The following is a 20,926-nucleotide window of genomic DNA, read 5'->3' as shown; positions in this document are numbered from 1 at the left end:
ATCACATCATCTGTAAAACACGGCGGAGGCAGTGTGATGGCTTGGGCATGCATGGCTGCCAGTGGCACTGGGTCACTAGTGTTTATGGATGATGTGACACAGGAATGAATTCTGAGGTCTTCAGAGCCGCCATACTGTGTGCTCAGATCCAGCCAAATGCAGCCAAACTGATTGGTCGTCGTTTCATACTACAGATGGACAATGACCCAAAACCTAAAGCCAAAGCAACTCAGGAGTTTATTAAAGCAAAGAAGTGGAAGATTCTGGAATGGCCAAGTCAGTCACCTGATCTCAACCCAATTGAGCAGCATTTCACTTGTTAAAGACTAAACTTCAGACAGAAAGGCCACAAACAAACAGCGACTGAAAACCACCGCAGTGAAGGCCTGGCAGAGCATCAAAAAGGAGGAAACGCAGCGTCTGGTGATGTCCATGAGTTCAAGACTTCAGGCAGTCATTGCCAACAAAGGGTTTTCAACCAAGTACTAAAAATGAACATTTAATTTAAAATTATTGAATCTGTCCAATTACTTTTGATCCCTTTAAAAACAGGGTGGCACATGTTAAGGAGCTGAAACTCCTAAACCCTTCATCCAATTTTAATGTGGATACCCTCAAATGAAAGCTGAAAGTCTGAACTTCAACTGCATCTGAATTGTTTTGTTTAAAATTCATTGTGGTAATGTCTATAACCAAAATTAGAAAAATATTGTCTCTGTCCAAATATATATAAACCTAACTGTACTTAGCCATTGCTGGCTATTAAAATGAGGGACCCCCCCAAAAAAGTATGTAGAGTACCCCCTATATTTAATAACCAGCAAAGGTTATGCAGACAGCTAAGGGCTGATATTAATAGCCTAGGAAGGGGCCATGGATACTAGCCCCCCAGGCTAAAAAGAACACAGCTCTCAGCCACCCCAGAAAAGGCGCCTCCTATAAGAAGCGCCAATTCTGGCACTTAGCCTCACTTTTCTTACTTGCCCTGTAATGGTGGCAAGTGGGGTGATAGTTGGGGGGGTTGATGTCACCTTTGTATTGTCAAGTGACATCAAGCCCCGAGGTTATTAATGGAGAGGCATCAATAAGACACCCCCATAACTAACCTCATAGTCATATTGTATAAAAGCATAGACACCCAGAAAAGTCCTTTAATTGAAATGATTCCCCACCGCACTCAGGCTAACGTCAGAAAGGTGACGTGAGTTAGTTGGCTGTGAACTGTCAGGACCTCTCTGATGGCCCCGCGAGTGTGAGAAAGTTCTCCTGCTTGAGGTGCCATCAGAGAGGTAATACGAGTTCACATGGAGACACATAGCACATGTTGTTCAGTGTCTCTGCTAGATGGCAGGCTGTATGGCCGCATCATGCAACCATGCAGCCTGCCATCTACATGTAGCAGAGCTAGACCCATCATGGGACAAATCGATTATCTTCTCTGCGGAAAGGTGAGGGATATTATTGTTTTTTATTTTTGGTTTAATACAGGAGATGAGGGATTCAGTGGAATTAGGTGTTAGGCGAGTATAACTGTGTTTGTTATTTTGAAATTAAAATGGAAAACTGTGCTTTTTTATTTCAAATAACAGACTGTATACTTGCTGGGTAATTAATTACAATATAACTATAGGATTAGTAATGGATGGATGTCTTATAGATGCCTCTCCATTAGTAACCGTGCGCTTGATGTCACTTGACAATACAAAGGTGACATCAAGCCCCAACTATCACCCCACTTGCCACCACTACAGGACAAGCAGGAAGAGCAAGGCCAGAATTGGCACATCTTATAGATGCGCCTTTACTGGGGTGGCTGAGAGCTGATGGTTTTTAGCCTGGGGGGCCAGTATCCATGGCCCCTTCCTAGGCTAATAATATCAGCCCGTAGCTGTCTGCATAGTCTTTGCTGGTTATTAATTATAGGGGGACCCTACATTATTTTTTTAGGGTTCCCCATTTGAATAGCCTTTACTGGTTAAGTATACAGCTGTGAGCTGATATTAATCACCTGGGAAGCTCCATGGGTACAACCCCCTTCCCAGGCTATAAACATCTGCCCCAGCTGTCAACTTTCCCTCTGCTGGTTCAGAAATGTATGCAGAAGCCCACGCTAGTTTTTCAGAAAAATAATCTTTAATTATTAAATACATGTACAGTAAGCGGAACACACTGTACTAATTGTATATGTCACTGGCATCTGTATATCTATCTATTCTATGTGTATGTACTGTATGTAATCCTTCTCCTCTATCCTGTAGGCTCCTGCTGTGATTTTACAGTACGAGGCTATACCGTATTTTTCGGACTATAAGACGCACCCAGGTTTTAGAGGTGGAAAAAAATATTTGAAGCAAAAAAGGTGGTAAAATATTTAATAACATACTATTATATGTGTTGTTATTATATATAATAGTAATAGCTATTATGTTGGAAGCTACGGGACCAGTGTGGTGGCTGTAAAGTACTATATGAAGACGCTGGAGGGTGAGTATAAGAATGGGGGCACAGGGCCTATATTTAAAGCACCACTCCAGCACTGAAAAATAACACTGGAGCGCTGCTTTAAGAACCAATGGGAGAACTATAACTCCCAGCATGTCCTGCAGATCCTATGGCATGCTGGGAGTTATAGTTCACCACAGAAGTAACAGAGTGCTTTATTGTGTGTTGTAAAGACTAACCTTTTAATTGTGGCAGCCAGCCAGCTGTGGTGAGGTAAAATGCTGGAGCCTCCCATCCCATGACACCACAAAGCGCTCCCTCTTGTTGCCTATCCACAGCACAGGAGGAAGCTTACAGATTGTAGTGTGGTGTCGGCAGGACCTGTGATGACATCAGAAGAGGGAGGGCTCTGTGCTGCCATGTGATGCTCCAGCCCGCCCACTCCTGACATCACACAGGTCCTTGTGCTGGAGCACTCTGCACCCAGCACAGCCCGGGAAGGCAGGTATGCAGCGATTGTCTCCTCCGGCCCCTGCTGCTGCCCCCTCCTCCACCAGACACACAGATCTCCCCAGCTGCTGCAGGAATCCAGCACTGGCGAAACCATGTGTGTCCCTATGAAGGACTATTCATTTGCTGCTCCTGGCTCAGCTGACAGGTGGGCGGGGAAGCAACTAATGAATATTCACTGCACTTTAATGTTCGCGACAATGTGGTTTCCCCAGCACTGATTCCTGAAGCCGGGTAGGGACATTTTTCTGCCTCCCAGTGCAATCCCACTCACTGCTGCCCCCCGTGTGAGTTAAAAGTACGTATCAATAACCACCGACATTCAATCAGAAAAAAGCGGCTTGACCTCCCGGTCTCAAAACACTTCACGGAATTGGGCCACATGGAGAAGAATCTCAAATTTAGAATAATAGATAAGGTTCCCATACAGAGGAGAGGGGGGGACAGAGTATCCCTCCTGAAAAAACAAGAACTGAGATGGATTTATGAATTGAATACTTTAAAACCGAAAGGACTCAATGTGGAATTTAAAATTAATCCTAATATGTATTAGCCCCATTAAAGTATGCCTAGGAACAGGGGCTGGCTGGCAATTTTCAGCCTGGGGGGCAATCACAAGGCAGTGGCCCTCGAGTTGCGGTGGCCCTCCTTTTCCCTGCTTATATCTGGCCACTGCATTAGGGTATGTGCACACGTCAGGATTTCTTGCAGAAATTTCCTGAAGAAAACCGGAAATTTTCTGCAAGAAATCCGCATTTTTTTTTTGCGTTGTTTTCCGGTTTTTTTCGCGTCTTTTTTAGCATTTTGCAAGCGTAATTAGCTTGCAGAATGCCAAAGTTTTCCAAGCGATCTGTAGCATCGCTTGGAAAACTGACTGACAGGTTGGTCACACTTGTCAAACATAGTGTTTGACAAGTGTGACCAACTTTTTACTATAGATGCTGCTTATGCAGCATCTATAGTAAAAGATAGAATGTTTAAAAATAATAAAAATAATAAAAAAATGCTTATACTTACCCTCTGCAGACAGCCGATATCCTCAGCGGCGTCCGTTCCTAGATGGTGTGGTTCAGGACCTTCGATGACGTCGCGGTCACGTGAGCGGTCACATGACCGGTCTCGCGACCAATCACAAGACAGCGACGTCATCGCAGGTCCTGAACCACACCATCTATAGGACCCAAAGCGGCAGCATGCAGCGGTGAGAGGCGGGAACACTCCGGGGGCCATCGAAGGTGAGTATATGACTATTTTTTATTTTAATTCTTTTTTTTTGACCAATTATATGGTGCCCAGTCCGTGGAGGAGAGTCTCCTCTCCTCCACCCTGGGTACCAACCGCATATAATCTGCTTACTTCCCGCATGGTGTGCACAGCCCCGTGCGGGAAGTAAGCAGATCAATGCACTCCTAGGTGTGCGGAATCCCCGCAATTCCGCATTTTTAATGAACATGTTGCTTTTTTGTCCGCAATGCTATTTTTTCGCGGAAAAAAATGCAACATTTGCACAAAAAATGCGGAATACACTGTAAATAATGGGAGGCATATGTTAGCGTTTTTTTCGCGTTTTTATCACGTTTTTATAGCGAAAAAACGAGAAAAAACGTGAAAAATACTGAACGTGTGCACATGGCATTAAAGTAGCAGAGATAACAGGCTTTAAAAACAAGCTGGTACACAGATATGGAAACTGAACAGAGCTTGCTGCATAGATATAGGAGCAGAATCGAGCTTACTCCAGAGATATGGGAACAGAACAGAGCTTACTACAGAGATATGTGAGCAGAACAGAGCTTACTACAGAGATATGGGAGCAGAACAGAGCTTACTATAGAGATATGGGAGCAGAACCGAACTTACTAGATTCAGAGATATGGGAGCCGAACCGAGCTTACTACAGAGATATGGGAGCAGAACCGAGCTTACTGCAAGGATATGGGAGCAGAACCGAGCTTACTGCAGAGATATGGGAGCAGAACAGGGCTTACTACAGAGATATGGCAGCAGAAATGAGCTTACTACAGAGATAAGGGAGCAGAACCAAGCTTACTACAGAGATAGGGGAACAGAACCGAGCTTACTACAGAGATATGGGAGCAGAACCTAGCTTACTGCAAAGATATGGGAGCAGAACCAAGCTTACTACAGAGATATGGGAGCAGAACCGAGCTTAGTGCAGAGAAATGGGAGCAGAACCGAGCTTGCTGCAGAGATATGGGAACAGAATCGAGCTTACTACAGAGATATGGGAGCAGAACCAAACTTACTACAGAGATATGGGAGCAGAACCTAGCATACTACAGAGATAAGTGAGCAGAACCGAGCTTACTAGAGAGATAAGGGATCAGAACTGAGCTTAATACAGAGATATGGGAGCAGAACCGAGCTTACTGCAGAGATATGGGAGCAGAACCGAGCTTACTACAGAGATAAGGGAGCAGAACCGAGCTTAATATGTCTACTACATGGAACCAAGTCTGCTACATAGAAACTGGAGCAGAACTGAGATTACGACATACATACAGTACCATAATCTAGATTACTACATTGATAGAGTACCAGAACCAAGCTTACTGCTTAGATATGGTGCCATAACAGAGCTTACTTACAAACATACACACAACAATACAGCTACACAGTGCCTAGTACTATCACCACTACACAGAGAATACATAATATTATAATATCACCATTACCTCTACATGAAACTACACTCTATACAAAGACCAATGATGCCATACACCATACACTCCCTGACACAAGTTATGTCGCTTATTCATGTTATGTAAATAAAAGCTTATAACCTGATGTTAAATTCATCCATTGGTTGTATAAGTTATTCTTTTGAAAGCTGAAACCCTCCAAAATGTGGTTTAGGTTAAGAAAATAAATTGTTATTAAAGCAGAAATATTGATCAGTTAATGGACACAGAATGGTCAGATTTTGGCAAGACAAAATTTTTGTTGCCCACAGACAAATAATTAACTTAAAATACAAATATATGTTGCATAACATTGGTGAATGAAGTTGTGGTGCTCCTCTAGATTCTTTGGTTTTGTCTTCCAAGCTTCCTCTTTCATCCTACCCCAAACATGCTCAATGATGTTCATGTCTGGTGACTGGGCTGGCCAGTCCTTGAACACCTTGATCTTTTTTGCCTGGAGGAACTTTGTTGTAGAGATGGATGTATGAGATGGAGCACCATCCTGCTGCAGAATGACCTCTTTTATGATTTGGAATATAAGAGGTAGCTAATACTTCTTGATATTTTAGGCTATTGATATTGCCTTCCACCTTGCAAATGTTTCGCACACCCCTATACGGAATGTAACCCCAGACCATGATCTTTCCACCACCAAATGTAACTGTCTTCTGGGTGTATTTTGGATCCATACGGGCTCCAGTAGGTCTCCTGCAGTGTTTGTGGCAGCTGTGGTGTAATTCTACTGAAGAGAAATCCACCTTCTGCCACTTTTCCAGTGTCCATCTATTTAGCAGGCTGTGGGAGTTTGTAGATGCCACACGGTTTTTTATTTGCCTTTTGTTTAGTGCTGGCTTCTGGGCACTGATTCGACCATGGAGGCCATTTTGAGACAGAATCCTAGAAACTGTTCTAGTTGACACAGGGACTTGAGGTGACCAGACCTGTTGGAGCTCTGCTGCTGTGGAAGAGGAGCTTGCTTTGGATTTTCTAACCAACAAACGTTCCTCCTGAGCAGTTGTCTTGCGGGGTCTGCCGGACCTGGGCTAGTCAAACACATCTCCAGTCTCTTCAAATCTTTTTTTTAATTCTTTGTACTTGACGCTGAGACACATTAAAGGTGCCCGCCACCTCTGCAGTGGATCTGGTCTTCAGCCTCTTGATAATCCAGGCTTTGGTCGCAGGGTGGATTTTTGGCATGTTGTCAGAGCTTAAGTTGCAGTTCAAGTGAAGGTCTGGGGAGCGGGGTTTCTTTTTATACACACACACTAAATAACCGATCATTTACTGAGCACAGGTGAGGATGTAAACTAGGATTGGGTGCATTATATGACCAGGCCACAAAACTTTTGTCTTGCTAAAATCTGACCATTCTGTGTCCATTAACTAATCAATATTTCTGCATTGATGTCAATTTATTTTCTTAACCTAAACCATATTTTGGAAGGTTTCAGCTTTCAAAAGAATAATTTATACAACCAATGGATGAATTTAACATCAGGTTATAAGCTTTTATTTACATAACATGGATAAGCGACATTACTTCTGTCAGGGAGTGTACACCTTTCACTACTTGTATACTACAATACTGATCATTAATTTTAAAAATGCACAATACTAAGTGCCATTGTATACAGGAACTCTGTATTTACGGTCAGGGTAAAGATAGAGATCTGTATAAGGTGTCAGTGTACAGGTAATACAGTGATCACCACTGCCAGTGACATTATACACAGAGCTTTGTATATAGTATACAGTGTATAGTGTCAGTGTACAGGTAATACACTGACTCACTAGTGACGTCTCTAGCTGAAGTCCTTCATCTTTGCTTTTCATTTTCATCCAGCACAGACTGCCGTCACTTCTTCCAGCCAGGACTCATCTCTGCATAAAATAACACAGTTACCTAGGCCTCCAGACCACATTCCCCACTTTTTCCCTTTCTTCTACACCATGTTCCAAATTATTATGCAAATTATATTTTTCTCGGATTTTCCTAAATGGTCGGTGCAAATGACAGTCAGTCTAATAAAAGTCATCACCGTTAGATCATACATCAAATTTTATTGAAGAAACCTCCCAATGATAACAGTATAATCTCCAAAATGAATAAAAACTCAAAATGCACTGTTCCAAATTATTAGGCACAGTAGAATTTCTAAACATTTGATCTGTTTTAAAGAACTGAAAATGCTCATTTGTGGAATTTGCAGCATTAGGAGGTCACATTCACTGAACAAAAAAGCTATTTAACGCCAAAACATCCTAACAGGCCAAGTCACATGTTACCATAGGAACCCTTCTTTGTTATCACCTTCACAGTTCTCGCCTCCATTGAACTTGTGAGTATTTGGAGAGTTTCTGCTTGTATTTCTTTGCATGAAGTCAGAATAGCCTCCCAGAGCTGCTGTTTTGATGTGAACTGCCTCCCACCCTCATAGCTCTTTTGCTTGATGATACTCCAAAGGTTCTGTATAGGGTTGAGGTCAGGGGAAGATGGTGGCAATACCATGAGTTTATCTCCTTTTATACCCATAGCAGCCAATGACTCAGAGATATTCTTTGCAGCATGAGATGGTGCATTGACATGCATGAAGATGATTTTGCTCCTGAAGGCACAATTCTGATTTTTATACCCTGGAAGAAAGTTGTCAGTCAGAAACTCTATATACTTTGCCGAGGTCATTTTCACACCTTCGGGAACCTTAAAGGGCCCTACAAGCTGTTTCCCCATGATTCTGGCCCAAAACATGACTCCTCCATCTCCTTGCTGACGTTGCAGCCTTGTTGGGACATGGTGGCTATCCACCAACCATCCACTACTCCATCCATCTGGACCACCCAGGGTTGCTCGACACTCATCAGTAAACAAGACTGTTTGGAAATCAGTCTTCATGTGTGTCTGGGCCCACTGCAACCGTTTCTGCTTGTGAACACTGTTTAGGGGTGGCCGAATAGTAGGCTTATGCACCACAGCAAGCCTTTGAAGGATCCTACACCTTGAGGTTCGAGGGACTCCAGAGGCACCAGCAGCTTCAAATAACTGTTTGCTGCTTTGTAATGGTATTTTGGCAGCTGCTCTCTTTATCCAAAGAATTTGTCTGGCAGAAACCTTCCTCATTATGCCTTTATCTGCATGAACTCTGTCTGTGCTCTGTTTCAGTCACAAATCTCTTCACAGTATGATGATCACTCTTAAGTTTTCGTGAAATATCTAATGTTTTCATACCTTGACCAAGGCATTGCACTATTTAATGCTTTTCAGCAGCAGAGAGATCCTTTTTATTTCCCATATTGCTTGAAACCTGTGGTCTGCTTAATAATGTGGAACATCATTTTTAAGTAGTTTTCCTTTAATTAGAATCACCTGGAAAACTAATGATCACATGTGTTTAAGATTGATTTTAGTGATCCATTGAGCCCTGAGACACAATACCATCCACGAGTTTATTTGAAAAACAAAACAATTAAATCTTTATGACACTTAAATCCAATTTGCATTATAGTTTGGAACATGGTGTACACTAGACATCTGAATACAGAGCTGCACCCACAAACAATATATAATTGGTTATTATGCAACCTCATAGATTGTAAGCTTGCGAGCAGGGCCCTCATTCTTTTTGGTATCTGTTGATCTATGTGCTTATTGTTATGCTTAATGTCCATTGTCTGTACAAGTCCCCTCTAAAATGTAAAGTGTTGGCACTATAGAAATAAAATTATTATAATTATTATTATTAACCGACCATTCCAAATATAAATTATAATCCACCACTGTGCACCCACTAACTTTAAATAGCCACTTTCCTCATTTAATATATAAATTTATTAGCACCTGTACTCTTTCCCCCAATTCATTACCAGTCACTTCATCCTCAACGCCCCCCACTATGTACCTACCACTCTAACCCTAACTCCGATTCATTATAGTTACATGCCCCTCCCACCCCAATTCATTGTCATGTCTTTCTCTCTCACCCTCTATTCATTATCAACTGCTCTACCCCACATTTAATACATCATTTACTCCCCCACCCTTAAAATTCATTATTTGTTCTTCCCCTAGATCATCATTTGCTCTCCCCACCCCCTCTTCAATTGATCATTTGCTCTCCCCACCCCCACCTTCAATTAAATTGCTGTCCCCTGTCCCTCACACTGAATTTATCATTTTGCAGTCCCCCCACTTTAATTTGAAGTCCCCTTACTTCATTCATTGCAGTCCCCTATCACCCCCTCACTTCATCTGCAGTGCCCCTTCATCATTTGCAGCCCCCTATCCCCCTTCCATTTCATCATGGGCAGTCCCACATCAGACAAACACTTCATCATGTGCAGTCCTGCAGTCTCGTTCTCCCACTTCATCATGTGCAGTCCCCTTACCCCCCACTTCATCATGTGCAGTCACCCTTACCCCCCACTTCATGTGCAGTCCATCTTACACTCCCTTTATCATGTGCAGTCCCCATTACCCCCCACTTCATGTGCAGATCACCTTACCCCCACTTCATCATGTGCAGTCCCCTTTAACCCCCACTTCATCATGTGCAGTCCCCCTTACCCCCCACTTCATCATGTGCAGTCCCCCTTACCCCCCACTTCATGTGCAGCCCCACTCCCCCTTCATCATGCACAATCCCCCTTACCCCCACATCATCATGTGCAGCCCCATTCCATCATACAGCCCCACTCTCCCAACTTCATCATGTGCAGTCTCCTTTATCCACTAAACTATCATGTGCAGCCCCACTCCATCATGTACAGCCCCACTCAACCTTCATCATGTGCAGCCCCACTTACCCCCTCACTCCATCACGTGCAGTCTCCTTTAACCCCCAAATTCCACAAATTCCATCATGTGCAGTCTCCTTACACCTCCCACTTCATCACTTGCAGTTACCCACCATTAAATTTATTTTATAAAGAAAACAAAAAAGTTCTTCATACTTACCTCACCAGTCGCTCCCCTGCAGTGCCTCTCTGCTTCAAGCATCCGGGTCATGTCGGCGCGTGCGTGAGGACGCCATCGCGCATGCCCAACACCTAACCTGGAAGTATAGAGAACATGAAGGGAGCAGTAGCTGTGCAGCCGTCAAGGTGACAGCCAAGCATAGCTCCTGGCCCCAGCGCAGACGCGTGCGCTGACTGTGATGCGGCTGTGTCTGCTGCCGGCCGCGTCACAGTACAGCAGACATGGCTGCGCACAATTTGCTGTGTGGCTGTAGCCACCACCAGGCAGCCGGCCCTGAACAGCAGCTGGGGGAGCGGCCCGGGGGGCATTTGCCTCTTTGCCACCTGGGCCAGTCAGCCCCTGCCTAGGAATTAGATGTATATGGGTTCCTAGTTAAATATTTGGAATGTGTTGTAGAAACATTATCTTAAAACGTCATTCCAATTTTAATGTTATTTTAATTGTTTTTTAGATATATCCTCGAGTCTATGAAGATATACAGTACAGTCAGCCCAGCGGCATATGGAGCATAACCACATGGAGGCTGAGATTTATATTTTTTTCTATCAAGTTCTCTTTTATTATTTTTTTCTTGTTCCGTTTAAAATTATTTTTATTTTTTATATATTTCTTTCTTTTTTTTCTGTCATTACTGTTGGCCAGTAGCAAAGCCCTATGTATACAATAAAGAAAATGCATTATAAAATACAGTGGAGTTGTGTAAAAAGCCTGTTATACATATATAGACATTTGGCAGTACAAAAGCGCTTTTAGGTATCCTTTTACGATGTTTTGTGGCCGTTATGGGCTATAAAACTAGTTGAAGGGGCATTGGTAAGCGGAGACAACCTGAGGAAGGTGCCGTCCGTTGTGCCAGAGTGCAGAGTTTAGCCATTAAGCCATACAGTGTCTATAAGTAGAAAACACAGCGGGATATCTAAAATATAAGAGGATTCTTCATTATTATGAGTACTGCTGTATATATACAGGCTATTTAGAGGTATCATGTATGAACTAATAATGAGCCACATCCAAGATGGTGTCGCGGCACGGATGGAGGCCAAGTGCGCATGCGCAGGTGATATTCTCCGCAGGAGGCTCTGGATTGGCTGACAGGTTATGGCTGATGCTATGACGCTGAGACATGCGCAGTAGGGACAAGGGAACGCCGAGAATAGCGGTCAGCGTCCTCCATGTGGTGTGCTCTGTGGGCGGCAGGGTAAGAAAGCATAATAAGTAGAAAATATGAATAATATTAATATAATATTATATTCTATAATATAGAAGTATGTACAAAGGAAGAGAGTTAGGAAAATGGATATGAGGATATATAATTATACTAGCACGTTAGCACAATGCACTTTAATGATGGCACAGATAATATATATGCACACAATGTAATTATGTATGTAATAATGTTTTATGAACAATTATGCAAATGATTGTAGATTATGTGTATAAAATCACAGTTGTTGGTACCACTCACTGCTTGAAAAAGGCTCAGTGTGAGCCGAAACGTCGCACAGAGATGTGGGCTGAATAAACCTCACTTTTTTCACCTTGAAAAGTATTTGGAGTGCTGCCTTCTTTGGCTCTTTTTGTATACATTTGGGTGGAGGAGTGGACCACTCGACCCAGGAGGCCAGGCACCCACCGGTGAGCATTGTGCTGCTCCAGTCTCACTTTTTATACTGTAGATGTATATATATTTCTATACATGTAAATAGATTAGATGTGTGTGTTGAAGAATATTTCCTTTGAAAACGATGTGTAAATGACAGAGCGATTCTCTATGTTAGAGATCATGTTAAAATCACATTGCAATCGTACTGCGTTCGGATGTAAATCGGATGCTAGGTGTTAAATATGGGATTGTACTTGCATGGCCCTCGTCCATTTTTTCGGTCCTGATATCAGAACGTTTTTTTTCACACATGGGGATGAGCCCTAAGGCTGCCGTCACTCTAGCAGTATTTGGTCAGTATTTTACCTCAGTATTTGTAGCCAGGAGGGGGTGATAAATGCAGAAGTGGTGCATATGTTTCTATTATACTTTTCCTCTAATTCTTCCACTCCTGGTTTTGGCTACAAATACTGATGTAAAATACTGACCAAATACTGCTAGTGTGACGGCAGCCTAAGACTGACTTCTGGGAGAAGTCCATGTTCAGTGTCCATGCACAGACACTAGGTGCCCAAACTTTACCATTCAGGCTTGCCAATCTCTAACGGAGCTTCTAATTTATTATTAAAGGGATATTAGCCCCGAATCTGAGAACAGAAACCTGTAGAGACAAATATACTGATCCCAGCGATGTGTCACTTACTGAGTTGCTTTCTGTAGTTGTATCCGGTGGAGATTATTACTAGAGGACTAGTAAACCTGCTGCCATGTATCTTCCTTATTCATGAGCTAGTTATACCCTCTCTCACACCACTGATTGGCAGCTTTCTGCCTATGCACAGTGTACACAGAGAGCTGCCAATCAGTGGTGTGGGTGGGGTTATACACAGGTCAGCATTCAGAGAACTTAGAATCACTGTTTGATCTGCTGCAGATTTACATCAAAACTGCATAAAGGAGCCCAGTAGGTGTCCCATCACTGGAAACAGGGTCTCTGCCCTAAATATCATGGTGATTTCAGACGGGGGAGTAAAACCCTGCTGACAGATTCTCTTAAAGCAGTAGATTAATCACAACCATCACCACCACCACTGTCGTCGTCACCGCAGTCATCACCATCAAGGTGCCTTCGTCATCACAACCACCACAGTCACAGCCATTGCCTACAATCCCCCCATTCTTGACTCTTGTCCGTGTGGTCCATACTTCTGGTCACTGACCTGGAGTCATCTTGTCCGTGATTGTCCGTGATTCGATCACACTGGAGTCATTATCAGCACCTGATAAATATGAAGGAAGCAATAATCAGATGGATAACAGCAGAATAACAGCCAGCGTCAGGACTGCAGTCATCATATGAGGAGAGCTACAGGGCCTAAGCACCGAGAAGTAAGTGCCCCCTCCACAGTAGTGTCCATCTATGAACTGTGGCTGATGATTACACTGGTCAACAGCATTTTTGGTGCCAAAGATATTTCATCGAATTTAGGGTATTTTTGGGATGCTGATTCTGAATATGTCATCAGTTTTGCCAGATTGGCTCAAGTTTTTGAGATTTTTGGTATCTTATTTATAGCACTTGTTGGTAAATGCGACGCATCATCTCATTAATTTCTTTGGATTAGTACTTGAACTGAGCAGTTCTCAATATAGTTTTGTGTTAATTAGTGTTCTAAAAGTTTGTTCATAGCTTGATTTTTGCACTAACTTTATGTTGTTGTCTGTATTCCAGTGAAAAGCATGAACTCATCAAGAAGAAGTTGTCTTAACGATCCAGACTCATTCTGTTACATTTGTGGTGAATACACACTGCCAAAACATAGAAGAAACATAACAGACTTCGTAAAAAAAGTGTATTTTGCCTATTTTGGGGTTATGCTTGGGGACCAAGACAAGTTTTGGGCACCACACATAGTGTGCAAAGCATGTATCGAATTATTACGAAAATGGAGCAAAGGACAAAGAAAAAGCTTCAAATTTGGTGTTCCAATGGTGTGGAGAGAGCCAAAAAATCATCATGATGACTGTTATTTCTGGTAAACACAGGTACAGGCACATCTTCACAATGAGGGACAGGCCTTCTTGCAGATTCCATGTTACTCCCATTTTCGTTTCTTATGCTTATTGAATCCTTGCACTTGCACTGCACAGAAATAACAGTCATCATGATGATTTTTTGGCTCTCTCCACACCATTGGAACACCAAATTTGAAGCTTTTTCTTTGTCCTTTGCTCCATTTTCGTAATAATTCGATACATGCTTTGCACACTATGTGTGGTGCCCAAAACTTGTCTTGGTCCCCAAGCATAACCCCAAAATAGGCAAAATACACTTTTTTTACGAAGTCTGTTATGTTTCTTCTATGTTTTGGCAGTGTGTATTCACCACAAATGTAACAGAATGAGTCTGGATCGTTAAGACAACTTCTTCTTGATGAGTTCATGCTTTTCACTGGAAAACAGACAACAACATAAAGTTAGTGCAAAAATCAGTTCAAGTACTAATCCAAATAAATTAATGAGATGATGCGTCGCATTTACCAACAAGTGCTATAAATAAGATACCAAAAATCTCAAAAACTTGAGCCAATCTGGCAAAACTGATAGCATATTCAGAATCAGCACCCCAAAAATACCCCAAATTCATTAAAATATTTTGGACACCAGAAAAAAAAATTTTTTTTGTTGACCTGTGTTATACATCCATCCTCAGTTTCTGTACTGATCGGCTGCGCTCTTACAGTTAAGAAGCCTGGCCACCTCTGTAATAAATGCCATCCATCCTATCAGGTGATATACTGTATACTTCCGGGATTATACCCCCTGTGCAATACCACGGAAACTTTGTGATGGATGGTGGAGTTTTCTAAACATACAGCCATTTTGGCGTTACTCCTTCACTTCCCGAGAGATTGACTCCTATTCTTGTAGGAGAGGGGTGATTTTATCTGCATCACAGATGGAGCAAAAACAACGGCGGCTGCAGGTACTTGGGCATCTCCATCCTCTATGGTAAACAACATGCCATAATCATTGCCTACATAGAAGTCGCACGGCTGCATACCAAAAGTCTTACTTGTTCCCTGCAACTCTCCCCCCAAAAAAATATATTTATTCCTAATGAAACACGTCAGTGTTCACACCAGTATTACCCCCTTTATGGCCATAACCCCCACCCAACACACTGAGTATGGGATCACCACAGTGAGTCCCCCACACACTTTCACACTACACATAGGTACTATACTGTACCCTACTCAGTATAATTGCCCCCACAACTCCTCATACAATATTAGGGCGCCCACAGCAACTTACACAGGCTGAGAACCCCACACAGATTGAGGACTCCCTTAACAAGACACTCAGTATGAGGGCCCCCACTTAGTATAGGGGCCCAAATAGTCTCCATCTCAATATGAAGGCCCTCACAGTCCCTTATAGCCCTCATACAGTATAATGGCCCATTATTCAGTATGATAGCACCCTCGGCTCAGTATAATTGCCCCTACCAACCCCCCAATCAGTATAACTGGCCCCTAGCAGCCCCTATTCAGTATTATGGCCCCCACAATTACTTACTTCACACCTCATCCCATTTCCTCTGCGCAGTGTGAGCACTGAGGCTTCAGCACAGCAGACACGATGTAGTGACGTTATCACGCCTGCAGTCTCGGACTCACATGCACAGACTCCCTGATCCACCATTCTCGTCATCAGTCTTCACATCCTGAGGACCTGGGTAGTGCTGAAATTGTGACGACGGGGAGGGGGCCCGCTATCGAGCGATGTCAGGCTTCCTTCGAATCACAGGCCACATAGCGGCCACGTGGGCTGCCTCTAAGTGACACAAGGTTTTCTGCTGTCATTACAAATTCTGGCAATGCAGAGATCATTCCGCTTCCATTTCCTCAGAAGTGATGCCATCAAATTTTGCAGGAATTCTTGCCCTGTGTAGAGCATTCACTTGTCATTTGTCTTTATTGCTGGCACAATCCCCTCTGCTCCCGAGTGTGTGCTCTGAGATATTCTAGGGGTTAGGAATCCAGCTCAAACAAGATAAAAGATACTTGTAAGAGGGTGAACTGTAGTCACACTGAGAGAGCACTAGGACCCTGTGGTTTCTGCCTGCTGCAGCAAGGGACAAATTCTGATACTGCCAGAATCCCGGAGACAATCTGGGCTGGTGGGTGGGGTCTGGTGTCTTCTGTGTAAAAATGAAACAAGGAAGTGAGAGAAAAAGTGCGGGAAGAGAAGACAGAAGCTGCGGTGATATTGCAAGGAGTCAGTGTGTGGACTTTACTGCGAGTGTGTAGAGAAAAGAAGCTGTGGAGAGACTTAGTCCTGCTAACGTTCCCCTGGAGAAGAGCCAATCTTTTGTTAACCTTTGAGAGACTTCGTTGCCAGCGTATTCTGAAGAAGAGCTAATCCATTATCTTAAAAGACTGAGACTTGACTAAAGACCCACTACGTGTTTGAGAGTCTGTGATTCCCTGTGCATTGATTGGAGAAACAAGTCTGACCGATTGCTGATACAGAGACTGACGGGTTGTCGTGGAAGCATTCCTAGGAGCTACAGAAGAAGAGACAATATCGTGAGGCCACTAACTAAGTCCCCGGCGTTTGGGCTCGGCATCCGCCGATCAGACTGGAGACTGAAGATATAGACTGGGCTGCAGCCTGTGCGGATTCTTACCTGAGAGGAGAGCTATCTCAGGATACGGTACCAATAGTCATAGATACCCGGGTATCCCTGCGCAGAGTGTTTAATTGTTACTTTAGAGGTGTATCTAATATTAGAGTTGTGTAAGTTATACTCAGTGTGCCGTTCCAGGGACTCCCTTTATAACATTACAATCAATTTACACTTGTTCCTGTTTTAGTTTCCTTGTTAGGTAAATTTCTTACTAGTCTTTTGTAGCATACAGTTCTCAGGAGACCTTGGAGTGGCACAGTGATTTCAGCTGCTGCTGAGCTGGTGTATCTTTGGGGTGCATCTACTTTAATATTCTCCATATTACCTTTATTATTTTGCCTTTGAGTAAATACCGTTTGGAGATTTCTGCCTTAGTCTTGGTTTGTGACTCACTGGATCTTATTCGGACCTCTGGTCATTACATTTTTGGCGTAGTCGGCAGGATCCAGTGTTTGTCATGGACGAGGGCGAGGGTAGAAATGACCCCGCTGTATCCGCATCCTCCTCGGGGGTTGGGGTTCCCCTGGCAGCCGCGGCGATTTCGGGAGGGTATGTGCCTGTAGGAGCTTTACTTCAGCACATGCCGAAATACGACGGGCGCAATATGGCGTTGCAAGATTGGGCTGAGAGAATCCGGAGTATTCTGCGCATGTGTAATTTGACCCCCGCGTTACGCGCTGAGCTGGCATTAAATGCACTGGAGGGCGATATTAGACGTATGGTGATGGTGCGCCCAGAATCAGAGAGGGATACGTTAGAAAAGATTTTGGAACTGTTAGAGGGGAGTTTGGGGGGCCGAGCGCGTGTGGCCCAGCTTCGGTCCCTATTCTTTAATCGCCCCCAGAGAGAGTGTGAGTCCCTAATGCAGTACTCTAATATCTTGCAAGAGACGCTGAATGAGATGCAGCGACTAGACCAGGGGGCCATGGGAGCGTTCCGGGAGGTAGACCGCTTGCTCCGGGATCAATTCATCACCGGTTTAGCTAATAGACTTCTCCGGGACAAACTGTTGGAAATGGCCCGGGCTGCACCAGAATTATCCTTCTGGCAGATTTACCGAGCTGCAGTGGAAAGGGAAGAGAAATCTGCCCATGTGCCCGAGGGGTCAGTGAACAGTGCCCAGCTGGAAGAAGGTGGGTCATCAGGGTCAGGGGGAGAGGGGCTGGTGAGCGTGGTACAAGCTTTGCGTGCTGAGGTGAAGGAGTTGAGGCTGAAATTGTCTCAACTGACAGTTGATCCCGCCTCTACCCCCTCACGGGGGCCTCCTGCCCCACCCCCTGGAACGGTGACCCCACGGACGGCCAGGTCGTCCTATCAGAATGAGTCAAGCCCTCGTCCACAAGGAGCAATCACCTGCTGGAAGTGTGGACGCCAGGGACACATCTCTCGTTACTGCCGGACGCTTGCAGCCCCAGAAACTCCGTCGCCAGCTTTAAACTTCCGGCCGCTGCCATGAGAGGGCAAGCAGCAGCGGCCTGTTGTGAAATTGGATTTTGGGCTCCCCCGGTGGCCACTGGTGGAATTGAACTGGTGTGCATCATCCCCTCTGTTCACCTGTTCCCATCAGGATGTGGGAGTCGCTATTTAGCCTTGCTCCTCTGTCACTTCCATGCCGGTCAACATTGTAATCAGAAGCCTTTCTGTGCATGTTCCTGCTGCTAGACAACTTCCAGCTAAGTTGGACTTTAGTCCTCGTTTGTTTTTGCATTTTGTTCCAGTTCACAGCTGTAGTTTCGTTTCTGTGTCTGGAAAGCTCTTGTGATCTGAAATTGCCACTCTGATGTTATGAGTTAATACTAGATTCTTAAAGTAATTTCAGGATGGTATTTTGATAGGGTTTTCAGCTGACCATGAAAGTGCCCTTTCTGTCTTCCTGCTATCTAGTAAGCGGACCTCAATTTTGCTAAACCTATTTTCATACTACGTTTGTCATTTCATCTAAAATCACCGCCAATATATGTGGGGGCCTCTGTCTGCCTTTCGGGGAAATTTCTCTAGAGGTGAGCCAGGACTGTATTTTCCTCTGCCAGGATTAGTTAGTCCTCCGGCCGGCGCTGGGCGTCTAGGGATAAAACGCAGGCAACGCTACCCGGCTACTGTTAGTTGTGCGGCAGGTGTAGTTCATGGTCAGTTTAGTTTCCATCCTTCCAAGAGCTAGTTCTTATGTTTGCTGGGCTATGTTCTCTTGCCATTGAGAACCATAACAGCGGCCCCACTCACACAAAGCCCTCGACGGAATGAGCAAGATTTGTTTGCATGTAGTCCAGTGATAGAAGCAGAATTTGAAGGGCGGAAGATGAGGTGCTTGGTTGACACGGGATCCGAATGTACTATAATGCCACTAGAAATATATGAGAGATACTTCAGTCGACTAGTGATTCCAGAGGATGGCCGAGTGATACGACTGACCGCCGCAAATAATGGTCAACTGTCAGTCAAGGGAATCGTGTGGATGCAACTAAAAATGTTTGGTCAAGAGCTGGGGCAGAAAGGGGTAGTACTGGTGGATCACCCCCCTAGAAGAGGGATGGAAGTGACGCTCGGAATGAACGTGCTGCGAGACTTGAATCACCAGATGTATGCCAGTGAAGGACCCCGATACTGGGCCCGTGCGACAAGACACCGACCCACACAGAGAATTCTACACCGTCTAGTGCTGAGTTGCGACTTGCTGAAAAGTGCGGTCCCAGGCGGCCGGGTGGGCCGGGTCCGAGTGCCATCGAGGGCCCCAATCCTGCTGGGACCAAGACAAGAGGAACTCTTAATGCTGCCTGTGGGAGCTGCACAGAGATTGAATGGGCTTGAAGTGCTACTTGAGCCCGTCCGAGAGGGTTCCTCATTCGCCAAGGTACATGTGGCCCGGTCTCTGGCGATTGTGAAGAATAGACGAGTGCCGGTCCGATGCATCAATGTTTTAGATGAAGCTGTTGCAATTCCTGCTGGAACCATACTGGCTGAACTGTTCGTGCCGGCAGAAAAGGTGCCGGAAAATGCCGGATTCGAACTGCGACCAGACCAACAGTCATCCTGGACCTTTGCGGTCGAGGTAGGCCGGGCTGAGCCTCCTACGGAGGAATGGAATGGTCATGTGATCATGGAACAGATGGGAGTGGATCGGGAGAAGCTGACTCCCGCGCAGTTGGAGCAGTTGGAGAGAGTTTTGTGGGAACATCAAGAGACCTTTTCCCGACATGGAGAGGATTTCGGGTGTACCCAGATGATTGAGCATGAGATTCCAACGGGGGATACTCCACCCATTAGAGAAAGATATCGGCAAATTCCTCCAGCGCTTTATCAAGAGGTGAAGAGCATGGTGGCCAGTATGCTGGACAACCAAGTGATCCGAGAGAGCCGGAGTCCCTGGGCGGCTCCTGTAGTCTTGGTCCGCAAGAAGGATGGGACACTCCGATTTTGTGTGGACTATCGAAAATTGAACGCCCACACCGTACGGGACGCATATCCTTTACCCCGTATTGAAGAATCCCTGTCGGCCCTGGGTCGGGCCAAGTATTTCTCAACGTTGGATTTGGCAAGCGGGTACTGGCAGATCCCAATGGCTGAAAAAGATCGGGCCAAGACGGCGTTTGTCTTGCCAATGGGGCTCTTCGAGTTCAACCGGATGCCCTTTGGCCTCGCTACCGCCCCGGGAACCTTCCAACGCCTGATGGAACATTGCTTGGGCGATCTAAATTTTGAATCAGTCTTGATATATCTAGACGACATTGTGGTGTTCGGAACCTCATTTGAAGATCATCTGGAGAAGCTGCGTCAAGTTCTCCGGCGGCTCAAGAGCTACGGCCTGAAAATAAAGCAAAAAAAATGTCAACTGTTACGAAACCAGATTGAATATTTGGGGCATCTGGTGACCCCGGACGGGGTACTACCTTTAGACAGTAAGATCAAGGCGGTACAAGAGTGGCCACCTCCTTGTGACTTGCGAGAAGTGCGGGCCTTCCTGGTTCTAGCAGGATACTATCGGCGGTTTGTGCCTAAATTCTCAC

General features: G+C 44.7%; 1 protein-coding gene across 5 annotated transcripts in view; it reads right to left on the bottom strand.

Annotated features, from left to right (window-relative positions):
* The window catches only part of LOC143808872 (T-cell differentiation antigen CD6-like), a 467,903-nt gene that overhangs the window by 353,666 nt on the left and 93,311 nt on the right, over nucleotides 1-20,926 (bottom strand). For all 5 annotated transcript variants that reach the window (XM_077292011.1, XM_077292012.1, XM_077292013.1 and 2 more), the window contains exon 5: nucleotides 13,453-13,512. In XM_077292011.1, the coding sequence (XP_077148126.1) occupies nucleotides 13,453-13,512 (60 nt within the window). The remainder of the gene's footprint in view (nucleotides 1-13,452; nucleotides 13,513-20,926) is intronic.

Source organism: Ranitomeya variabilis, chromosome 2 (assembly GCF_051348905.1).
Source record: "Ranitomeya variabilis isolate aRanVar5 chromosome 2, aRanVar5.hap1, whole genome shotgun sequence".
Lineage (NCBI taxonomy): Eukaryota > Metazoa > Chordata > Amphibia > Anura > Dendrobatidae > Ranitomeya > Ranitomeya variabilis.
The sequence above is the reverse complement of the archived record's forward strand: the minus strand, read 5'-3'. Positions and strand labels throughout refer to the sequence as shown.